Source organism: Pelodiscus sinensis, chromosome 7 (genome assembly GCF_052426305.1).
Source record: "Pelodiscus sinensis isolate ZL-2025 chromosome 7, ASM5242630v1, whole genome shotgun sequence".
NCBI lineage: Eukaryota > Metazoa > Chordata > Testudines > Trionychidae > Pelodiscus > Pelodiscus sinensis.
The window spans coordinates 73,373,170-73,384,660 of NC_143058.1; the positions used below are offsets into that span (position 1 = coordinate 73,373,170).

The 11,491-nt window shown below is 42.3% G+C and overlaps 2 protein-coding genes across 3 annotated transcripts in view; one reads left to right on the forward strand and one right to left on the reverse strand.

Annotated features, from left to right (window-relative positions):
* MOB4 (MOB family member 4, phocein) overlaps window positions 1-11,491 on the forward strand; it is a 15,615-nt gene continuing 4,124 nt past the window's right edge. The window contains exons 1-7 of the mRNA XM_075934253.2: window positions 1-157; window positions 1,185-1,247; window positions 1,839-1,939; window positions 4,048-4,090; window positions 4,368-4,454; window positions 9,754-9,833; window positions 10,836-10,947. Coding sequence (XP_075790368.1) covers window positions 98-157; window positions 1,185-1,247; window positions 1,839-1,939; window positions 4,048-4,090; window positions 4,368-4,454; window positions 9,754-9,833; window positions 10,836-10,947 — 546 coding nt within the window. The 5' untranslated portion in view covers window positions 1-97. The remainder of the gene's footprint in view (window positions 158-1,184; window positions 1,248-1,838; window positions 1,940-4,047; window positions 4,091-4,367; window positions 4,455-9,753; window positions 9,834-10,835; window positions 10,948-11,491) is intronic.
* Window positions 4,453-11,491, reverse strand: part of RFTN2 (raftlin family member 2) — an 84,974-nt gene continuing 77,935 nt past the window's right edge. For both annotated transcript variants that reach the window (XR_003088305.3, XR_012905399.2), the window contains one exon: window positions 4,453-4,685. The gene's annotated coding sequence lies outside the window, so the exon portion shown is untranslated. The remainder of the gene's footprint in view (window positions 4,686-11,491) is intronic.

Here is an 11,491-nt window from a genome sequence, read left to right on the forward strand (position 1 = left end):
GCCTCTCGCGCCTCCCTCCCACCGCGCCTGGTCCTTCCCTCCCCCGCCCCGTCTTCGTCAGCGCCTGCCGCATCCGGGTCCCGGCGCCGCTGTCACTATGGTCATGGCGGAGGGGACGGCAGTGCTGAGGCGGAACAGGCCGGGCACCAAGGCCCAGGTGAGGCGCCGCGCTCCAACCGCCTCGTGCCCGCGCGGGGCGAGGGGCCGGGCCTGCCCAACCGTCGCGCGGGTCCCGCCGCGCGCTCCGGCCGGGCCTCGGGGACTGGCAGCTCCGTTCCGCCTGGAGCCTCCCCGGGGCTGAGCGGGCGCCGGGCGCGCCCCATCCCCTGCGAGAGGCGTCAGGGGGCCCCTTGGCGGCCCAGAGCTCTAGGGGGACCCGCCTCGTCCGGGGAAGCGGGTTTTCCCCACCCGCCTCGTGCCCCGAGGTGCCGCGGGGCGCCTGTTGTCCAGGCTAATGGCCACCCTTCTGAGGCGCTGTCTCCTCCTCCTCCTGTGGGCCAGCTGCTTCCCCGGCCGCTGACAGGCCGCCGCCGCCGAGGAGACATTTGACAGCGTTTAAATGGCATCTCATCCTGCTAGCAAAATAGGCTGAGAGAAAAATGAGCCAAAGAGGAAAAAAACCAGGCAAGCTATGAGCTAATAACAGGTCAATGTCTTGGTTGAGTGAGGCCAACCCCCCCGCTTTCAAACCAAAAGGTGTTGCTAGAAGAACCTCATTTCTCTTGCTGATAATGTGAATTCATTAATGCCACTTCCTTCAGAACACTGAACCTCTTTTTTTTTTTGGGGGGGGGGGGTGTCTGTAAGTATTAACCAGTTCTGGCTCTTCATAGCATGTAAAAAGGAGTGGAAGAGATGACATTTACAAATTGACGGCACAGTAAGTCAAGCAAAGGTTTAGCTTTAAATGTAAGAGATGAAAGATAGGTGGTAAGTCCTTTATTGTAAATTTCATAGTTTGGTTTTGAGAGGGTAAGCATCAAGCCCACCAAGTCCTTTGCAACTTTGTCTGCTTCCGCTCTTTCTAGTTGTAATTTTCTGTTTATTTGAAACTGCATAGCTTATTTTCCTACAGCAGGTTGAAGTTTCCTGATATTGAGCATTCAGAATTTGCTGCAGATACTATGCTTTCTACCCACCACCATTTATGAAATGTGTTTAAAATTGAAATTTTTTTCCCATAGGATTTTTACAACTGGCCCGATGAATCCTTTGAAGAAATGGATAGCACATTAGCTGTTCAACAGGTATTTTTTGTACTAATAAATATATTTTTCACATGGGAAAGTTTAGTCACACACATCTTATGATTTTTGGCAGGATGTAAGAACAGGGCACATTCTCTTCCTGATTGTGATATAGTTCTACAAAAATAACCATACAGATATAGACATCAGTGTGTACTGGTTAATACAGTAATTTTGTGTGTAGAAATCACATGAATCCTGGGGTCCAGTTTAACCAGTTGAACAGGCTTTATTGCTGTCTGGTAAAACTCACTGCTACTCTTACTACATCTCTTTCAGGGAAGACATATTTTTCTCTCACTGTTTTTTTTTGTTTTTTTGGGACATCAGCTTTCTTCCCTCTCCACCTGTTACTACTTTTTTTGTAATCTTACTGTGGTTCATCAACATAGTTTCTCATTTCCAGCTAGATTAAAGGAAGAAATAGCTGCTATCTTTACTATAGTGGCTAGGAGGAATATGTGAAACTTGCATTTACTTCCTTCTTTTTGGAATGTAAGAGATCAAAGGTAACTAAAGTTGTGGAGCAATTGTAAATATGTTGCCTGAGTATCTTTAAAAAACTTTCAGATTAATCCTTTTTCTTCCTAGTATATCCAGCAAAACATAAGGGCAGACTGTTCTAACATTGACAAAATCCTGGAACCTCCTGAAGGCCAGGATGAAGGTGTATGGAAGTATGAACATTTACGGTAAGAATTCATGCTTTCTCAAAATGTAGAATTGTGCAACCCACTTCCCAGATTAATTGTAATAATGAATCTTAATACTTATTATCTATGAGATTCAGAGTATCTTTGTTGATGACTTAGAGCAATTTTTCTTTTGTAGGTTTTTTGTGTTAAACAGTTTTATAGTAATAGTTTTGAAATCTTAAAAATTGAATTTATTTGCACCTTTTCAAATTACCAGGTCCCAAATTCATTGTTCTGAGGATTCCCTTAAACTCCTATTGATTTTAAAAACTTGTTTTTGTCTTATTTTAAATTGTGATTTTACATCCCTACCTGTGGAAAGTCTCCACATACTGTGGGCCGGAAGCCCTGCGTCTTGGTTCCGTTGTGCTGGGCTGGAGCTGCGAGCACTGGTCTATGGCAATCAGGAAAGCTACGTGTGCTGTCCTCACCTGCTGTTACTGCCCCCATTGCTCCTTTTGGCCAGGAATTGTGGCTAGTGGGAGCTGCAGGGGTGGGGCTTTCTGATGAGTGCAGCATGCAGAGCCACTCCCCCTTCCCCCAGGTGCTACAGGGACACGCTGGCAGCTTCTAGGAGTGGCACGGGGCCAGAGCATGCAGGGAGCCTGCATTAGCCCTGTTGCACCACCAACAGGGAGCTGCCTGAGGTAAGCGCCCTGCATTTCCTTCCTGCAGTCCTGAGTCCCCTCTCACTCCAGTCCTGAACCCCCTCTCATACCCAGACTTCCTCCCAGAGTCTGCACACCCAGCTCTGAGCCCCTTCCTGCATTCCAATCCCATCATCCTGTGCCCCACCCCAGAGCCCAAACCCCCTTCTACACCACAACCCTGTGCTTTAGCACTGAGTCCACTCCACCTTAACTCCCACCCAGACCCCACATCCCCAGCCAAACCCCTGCTCTGAGCCCACTCATGTACTCCAAACCCCTTATTTCCAGCTCCACACTAGAGCCGGCATCTCCAGCTGGAGCCCTCACCTCCTCCTGCACCACATCCCTCTGCTCCAGCCTGGAGCTCCCTCTGAACCCCTCCATTTTGGCCCCAGGCTAGAGTCTAGTGGAAGCCCCAAGTCCCCTCATTGGCCTGTGTGTGTTCTGGGACTGATTTTTTTTTTCTGGAGGTGAGTGGCCCCTGATAGGAAAAAGGTTTCCCACCACTGGTACATAGCAGAGATGAGTTTGATCAATTTGCACCTTATGATGTGTTTTTCTTCAATGCATGTATAAGGGATTTAACTTTTTTTTTCTTAAACATGAATTGCTATCCTAAGCAAGTTTGTATAATGTAGATTTTCCTAAGGAAGAAAATATTATATTTCTAGTCTCTGCTCCAGGATGCTGTTCAGTTTATCCTTTTTGACAAATGAGAGAGAAAATAGTTATGAGTTCCTTTTGAATCAATAATAAATTAATTTTTCTTATTTTTCTTTTAGTATTCCTGTCACCTTAGTCTCCCCTTATTTGTTCTTTTGTTCCTAGTATATTCTACAGATATATCCAAAGATTCCAAATATGTTGTAGCTGCTAAAATTATTTTGAACTGTTTTTTTGCATGTGATCTAATTTGTTTTCTGCTTTCTGCACCTGCAAAGAAACCAATGTAATTGTTAAAAATGCTTGAGATTCATAAAATCATTAGGCTATGTCTACACTGGTGCGATCTTGCGCCAGAAGTATGCAAATGAGGCTAAGCGTGGAATATTGCTGAGCCTCATTTGCATATCTGAGCTGCCATTTTTGCAGAAGAGGCTCGTGCGCCAGAAGGAGCATCTACACTGCCCCTTCTTGTGCAAGAAAAACCCTCTTGCGCAATGCTGTTATTCCTGAAAATAATCAGCGTAACGGCATTGTGCAAGAGGGTTTTTCTTGCGCAAGAAGGGGCAGCATAGACAGCCCCTTCTGGCGCAAGAGCCTCTTCTGCAAAAATGACACCTCATTAGATATGCAAATGAGGCTCAGCGATATTCCAGGCTTAGCCTCATTTGCATACTTCTGGCACAACAACCCGCCAGTGTAAACATAGCCTTAGAGTTTATGAAAAGTTGTTTATGAAAAAATGTTTTGTTTGGGAAAACTGTTCTGACAATACTGCATTTAAATTTCTAGACAATTCTGTCTTGAGCTCAATGGACTTGCTGTCAAACTTCAGGTAATTCTTTTCTTGTCCTCTAATTTTTGTGTCAGAGCAGGTTGTTTTTATATTTGTAGACATAATAGTAGCTCACAAAGCATCAAAGTCTTTTTAATTCACATTTTTTGCCATCATGATGTAGGAACATAGCTTTAGGATTCTAGAAGACTTTAGTTGATCAAGTAGCTTTAAAATATTTTTCTTATTTTAAGCAGTTTACAGTTAAATTATTAAAAATGATTAAATTTTGCTTTCTCTGCTTGGTATTTTATTAACTGAACAATTGTTTCAACAGAGTGAATGCCACCCAGATACATGCACTCAAATGACAGCAACTGAACAATGGATTTTTCTTTGTGCAGCCCATAAAACTCCCAAAGAGGTGAGGAGGATATTTTTTGAAAAATATCTGTAAAAGCTCATATTTTCTTCAGTGATCCAGGTACAGAAGGGGCATGTGGGAATGCAACTTCACAGCAGCATTCCTTGCTTGCTTCTCACATCTTCCATAGTAACTCATAGGTGTTATAGGATGCATAGGAGGCAGCTGCTTTCCCTTAACAATTAAGTTTTGTACAGATCTCCACTTGCCCCTCACATTTTGTCTGGCAATCTAGAAGAGTAATTAAACAGATTTCAACAGAAGTTATGTGCTCTTGGTGAAGGGGGTGCTAAATAAGCACACAATGAAATGTTCCCTTTGAAGTATGGTAAGAAAGAAGTTTGGGGGGAGAGGATAGGCGACAAAATTTCTCAAACAGAAATGGAATTGGAAGTGAACATACAAAATCAGAAAAAGGAACCATCCAGGATCTTGGTTAGTATTTTTAGCAGAGGCAAGGTTCCATATTTTTTCCTCTTTCCTCACTAAAGCAGACTTGTATATTCTTAATAATTGGAAAGTAGTTAAATAGCAGTCCAGAACTGAACAAAGTACTACTTGAGTTTACTACTTATTTTCTAGACTCTCAAAGTAATAGTGTTTGTCATCTAAAAATCAGTGCATAATAATAATAGGGTGTTGATGAGAGCAGAAGGAAAATTGATACTTTGCTGCCCTTCATGAGTGTGTTATGTGTCCGTTCCCACCATGTATAGTGTATTATCTTGGAATCCTTGTCAATCAGTGAATGACATCTGTCATTAACCCTACATGATTTAAATACTTCCCCCAAACTTCTGTGAACTTTGACATTTTATATATATATTTTTAAAATACATATAATTTTTCCATGGTTTGGTCTGCTACAGCACAGGCTATATGCTGGTTCTTTCTAGTGTGTTGGCAGGCACAGTGATGACCTGTCACAGACTAGGATTTTCATACTCTCCAGCTCTTTCTCTGCTTTTCCAGTTTGTTCTACCACACTGTGAGCAATATGTAGAAATGTCGCCATGCGCTTCTCATGAGACTGTTTCTAGCAGCTTGAAATGCCCAGAGAAGGTTAAAATTGAGAGGGGAAAAGGCCATAATTATCCCTCTTGCACCGATGCATTAAGTATGTTGTACTGGTCGAAACTCCCTAATCCAGACTTCCCTGGTCCAACATTGTCTTAGTGAGTGCTCACAGGAATAAACTATAGAGCCTGGGACCAGGAGCATTGCTAGGCTAGGGGGGCCGAGATGGAGTCCCAGGCCAGCAGTGTCACCAGGACGAATGCAGAGCCCCCAGTTTCTGGGAGGGAGTGGGGCCTGCTGGAGGGGAGTGCAGAGCCCCCTGGGCCGTAGTGTGAGTGCTGGGCAGGGGAGCACAGAGCTGCCAGGAGGAGCACGGAGCCCCCCAAGTGGCAGCAGAGCCACTCAGTGAAGCATGGAGCTCCGTGGGTGGCAGCGAGGCTGCTGGGGTGAGGGTGGGGGATGGAGCCCACCAGGCAGCAGCAAAGCTGCTTGATGCAGCACGAAGCCCCAGGTGGCAGCAAGGTGCAAAGGGGAGTGTGGAGAGGCCAGGCAGTAGCCGAGTCACTGGGGAGAAAGCAGAGCCACCAGCGGGAGGACAAAACCCTGGGCAGCAGCGAAACTACTGCGGGTAGAGCGGAGCTCTGGGCCGCAGTGAAGCCGTGGGGCAGGGAGAAAGTAGATCTTCCCCTGCACTGTGGGGAGACCAGAGCCTTGGGTAACAGTGGAGCTACCTGGGGAAAAATGGAGCCCCCAATGCATTGTCCTTCCCTGGTCCTGCAAATTTCCCAGTTCAGGTCCACTCAGGTCTTGAGGGTGCCAGACCAGGGAGATACAATCTGTATATTCACTTCAACTAGCTATCACAGGAGTATAATTAGGAAACCAACTGGAATATTCAGGTGATCTTTGCTGTGGTGGAAAAATCAACACAAACTAGAGGTAGGCTTCCCTCTTCAGGGGCCAGCCACTCTCCAGACAGTATGAGATGTAGCTTGAATATTCAGCCTTCAAGAACACAGCCTTAAAGGGAGAGAGAGCTTCAAAAAGTATAGGTTACCAGCAGTATTACCTCTAACATTTCTATTCTTAGGCAGGTTGAATTGTCTTTTAGGCGGATTGAAATTTCTTATGTACAACACCAATATGGAGTTAGTGTATGGATGTGCACCACCAATACAAACAAAACACACACACACTTTTTTAAGATCTTTTAAGCAGTCCATATGTGTGGAAGAAAATATATTAAAATAAGTGATAGTTAACAAGGAGCAATGCTTATGATATTTAATATGAAATCAAATAAAAAGAAAATTAACACTACCCTTGGAGTACACGTATCATCATTCTTTCTAACAACTCAAGCTAGTAAATGCACCAAAACACACATTATCCACATATAACTCAGCTTTAAGATGCTAAACAAATCTGAGTCAACTAGAAATAGTATTTGCAAGGAGAACATGACTAAAATACAATATTTACTCACACTGGAAAGGAGAGTAAAAGGCATTCTCTAAGCCTTAAGGCTTATGTAGTTTCTCTGGGGAATGTTTAGGGTCCATGCTGTAAAAACAGATAAAAGTTCTCCTGGCTTGAAACTTTCACCTTGTGTGTCACCAACTCAAAGACTCAGTGGGGTAGCCATGTTAGTCTGTAAGGCTACATCTAGACTGCATTGCTTTTTTGGAATACCAAAAGTACCCCGAAAAAGCAATGCCGTGTCCAAGGAACGTGGCTGCTTTCTCGAATTTTTTTCGAAAAAACGGATGCACTCTTTCACCATCCCTGTAAATCTTGTTCTACGAGGAATAAGGGATGGCTTTAAAGAGCCTTTATTTCACAATTTGGTGTCATGTAGACATCATAAAGCCTTTTTTGAAAGTATATCGAAAAAAGATACACAATTTGCATACAGCAAGTTATGTATCTTTTTCCGATTTAACAGTGCAGTCTAGAGAGAGCCTAACTAAAAAAACAACGAATGGTCCTGCAGCACTTTAGAGACTAACAAAACTCAAAAGAGTAGAAGTCCCAGAACAAATTAACACCTGGCTTCAGGGTTTGTAGGCAGATGCATGTTTCAAAGAGCTTGCAAATAAGGTTTTATCCTACATAACTAGCATCACACCTAGAAACTTTCTACTTCTGACTCACAAGAGCCAGAACTCTACCACATAGCAAAGATCTGGCCTTAATGCAATACAGTATACCAGTATTAATTATAAACATAAGATTAAAAAAAAACCCAAAACATTAAGATCAGACTTTTAGATATCTGTAATTCTCCAAAAAAATTTGGTTAAAAGAATCTTTTTCTTTCTTACCTTAAGCCATTAACACCTATGTAAACTTTGTTTGAAATGTAATCATGCAAATGTCCTGGCACACCCCTCCCCCCAAGAATCCTCATTCTTCCCCTACCAACCCAGACAGACAGAGAGGACTGCCTGCACCTCACTGTACAGATTCAGTACCAACCTCCTTTTCTCTACCTACTCCTGTGCAATCTGCTCCCTCCATCCCAGGTGGGGGCTGGGATAAAATCTTGCTTTTCAAACTAGCAGGCACCAGCGGTCTGTCCTGTCCTAACTCCCAACTAAAGCACAAATTATCTATCCCTCCCCCACCTAATAGCACAAACTCACTCCCCCCTGCCTTCACTTCACCCCAATGAGAGCACCCATCCACTCCCTCTTTCCCTCATCTGTCCCATGCAGTCAGCCCCTTATCTCCCTCTTCCCAGGAGGCTTGAGAGTGCTGAGTTTTTGCCTTTCTCTCTTCATGCAGACAGGACTCTCCGCCTGTGTGGCAGCTTTGAACCTCTGAGCAGAGCTCAGAAAACAGCTGCGTGGTCACACAGCTGTGCAGCTTAGGTTACCAAGCTAGCCTGGTTAGCTCCTCAAGAGCAGATCAAAGGAGAATTCATCTTCTAATTCTGACAGTGTTGCAGAGTTTTGTATCTGAATGCTCAAGTACATGGAGCATTACCTGAGCTCCTGTCTGAGCCACCCAGTTAGCCGACTTACGTTTTCTTATTTTCTAAATGGATTTTCCTGGTGGCTATTGGTTTAGAGAATAGTGGAGCTAGCTTATCTGATCTCTCTTCGTACTTAGTTTTTCATAACAACACAGTATTCCTTTAAAATTATCCTAGTTTTTGCCCAAAGTCCTGCCCCCTTTAGCTTAAATCAGATGAAAGGATTACAAGGTGAACTGTATTTTAGACCCCTTTTACTCAAAAGGGAGTATACCCCTTAGATGACAGATTTTTGTTACCTTCACCGTCTTTGAGTAGATCCATGTGGCTCTACCACTGTTAGGCTGGGTCTTTCAGCTGCAGCTTTTGTGTTCCATCTGTTTGGCATATGTAAGCCCTTTCCCTTGGCAGCCTGAAAGCAGCTGATGAAAATGGCTTCTTCAAAACATAACCATTATGTATTCACCTCAAAGGTACATAGCATGCAGAGCAAGGGGGCAAGTTCTATATGCAGATTAAGGTTTAGATAGGAGAAATTTTTCTTCTTAAGCACTAGTAAATTCCATTGAGTCTAGTTACTTTTCCTTTTCTGGGTTGGAAGAAGCATTGACTCTCATTCTTCCCACCCCTTCGAGTGTTACGTTCTGAATAACAGTACACTACTAATGTTTTGGGCTGTAGAAAACTCAGCCACTGAAAACAAATGATTCCCTCTAACCACTCTTTTCCCCCTCAGTCGAGATGAGGCAGATACCTATCTAATTGAATTTTCTTAAAAGTTTGTTCTGTTTTCCTAGCTAGGTAGGGATATAGTGTATGTTAGTGGAGAAGTGGGGGGAGAATTAAGGAGTGGGAAGATCATGGTTTCTGATCCTGCTCATCAGAGCAACTGAGGGGGAGCAATCCATGGTCTGCCATCTTGAGTGAGCTATAGAAGCCAAAGTGGTGGGATTAACTTTTTCTTTGGCAGTTTTCTTCCATTATAGAACCTTTGTTATGTAAGCTGCTAAAGAGAGACTTAATTAGATCCCCTGCTCGTGTGCATATGCTCCATCACAGGGAGAACCTGCAGTCAAGGATACTTGGAGCTATAAGAAAATAAAATATAGGAGGCAGAAACATCTCTAATGAGGGGAGAAGTTGGCTCAACCCCTTAGAGAAACTCTGAAACTTCGGGAATTCAAAATGGCTGTGTGGGAGGAAGGTTCTGAAATTTGAGATTCTGTGATGTATCAGACAATATTATGTAAAATATGATGTGTGATGCAGTGTCATACCTGTTTTCTTTCCTAATATACATGTTAGTGTCCTGCAATAGACTACACCAGGCACACGCTTGATGGAGCTGCATGTCTTCTGAATAGCAATAAATATTTCCCTAGCAGGTAAAACTTTTAGAGGCATTGTCTTTAATTTTGGGGTGAGGGAAGGGTATTTTACATTCAGAAAATTTTGTTCACAAGTGGTACAAATCTGAAACATAATGATTGGTAATACAAATGGTTTCTCATGCAATATTTAGTAGAATAAATTACAATATTGTTCATATGCAATATTACAAAATATGATGAAAAATACTCAGTGTGGCAGCATGTTCACGGGACTATTATTGTAATATATGGGAAAAGGCCCTGCTTTTAGTTCTGCTCTGCCACCAGCTTTTTAGAGGTAGAACAGAAGGGTTTAAAGAAATATGTTACCAATTCAGTTTAATCAAGTTGAATTTTCCTGAGTGGTACAGGGCACTAGGTCTCCGGTGGTGAAAATCCCATATCAAAGGAGGGAGGGAGTTGACTCTAGGTACTATTAGACCTGCTCTGCTGAAAGCCCATAACAAACTAGTGCAGTTCCAAAAGTGGACACTAGTGACTACAAAGTGGCTTGGCCTAAGATTCAGTAATATACAAATTCACTTTCTCAGTTAGTGTCCATGCCAATTTATAGAACCCTGACTGGGAAAATAAAAGCTGTGTTTTCTGGGGAAGATCCTCCATGGAGCCCTGTGGTCCTGCCAGGGAAGGAGTTTGCAGTTTGCATCTTTCTGTGCAAAAAATGGGGAATCTAGTTCCTACCAGTTTAAATTTAAAATTTTGGCAATCTGTGGGAAGAAGCCACAATTGGTTTTTATGTGTATAAATTATGCAGTTTTATATGTGCAGAGTGAACCAATTTAATATTTTTACTAAATTATTTCAACAATAATGATTACAGTATTTAAATGTTACCAGTCATCCACAAAACCTAACTGCTGGAATTTCATGTGGGATCAATTAATATAGTATAAACAATTAAAAATGTAAATACACGGGTACACATATGTATAACTATATTCAACCTTTAAATTTGTAAAATTGAGTACTCTATAACATTTGACTTAATGCTTATAGGGTTAGCATAAAGGAATCATCTGTAGCCAAACTAGGATCAGTGTGCCGTAGGATTTACAGAATATTTTCCCATGCGTATTTTCATCATCGGCAGATATTTGATGAATATGAAGTAAGTAACTGAGTACTTTTCATTTACTGTTGTTTCTAATGTATTTGTTAAATTATGTTAGACATCGATCTTCTGTAGTTGTGTATATTGTATATATATTTTCTTCTCTTAACACCTTCTTAGATATGCAAGGTACAGCTCGTAGGGAATACATACACATAAGAGTTGTGTGAAGTTTCACATGAATGACTTAGGTCTTCAATCTAAGTGATTTCATGTGGATTTTTAAATTCTGTTTATTATAGTTCTCCTAAATTGGGTAGAAGTTCACTCTACAGAAGCAGAAAGCTTTACAAGAACTTTAATACCATCAATTCAATGACCGTTGTTATGAAAATAGCTTGCTCTTGAGTATTATGGGAAACTCTTAAGATTATTGTAATTGAAAGTAAAGACCTATTTTTTTCAATGTATTTTATGCATTTGACAGCACTTATGTACAGCCAGTTATTTTTGTACATCTTTCATACAGAAATGGATGAAAACATTTTAACAATTAGGAAAGTCTGACAGTAAAGTCACATAATCAACAAGGGACTCAGGT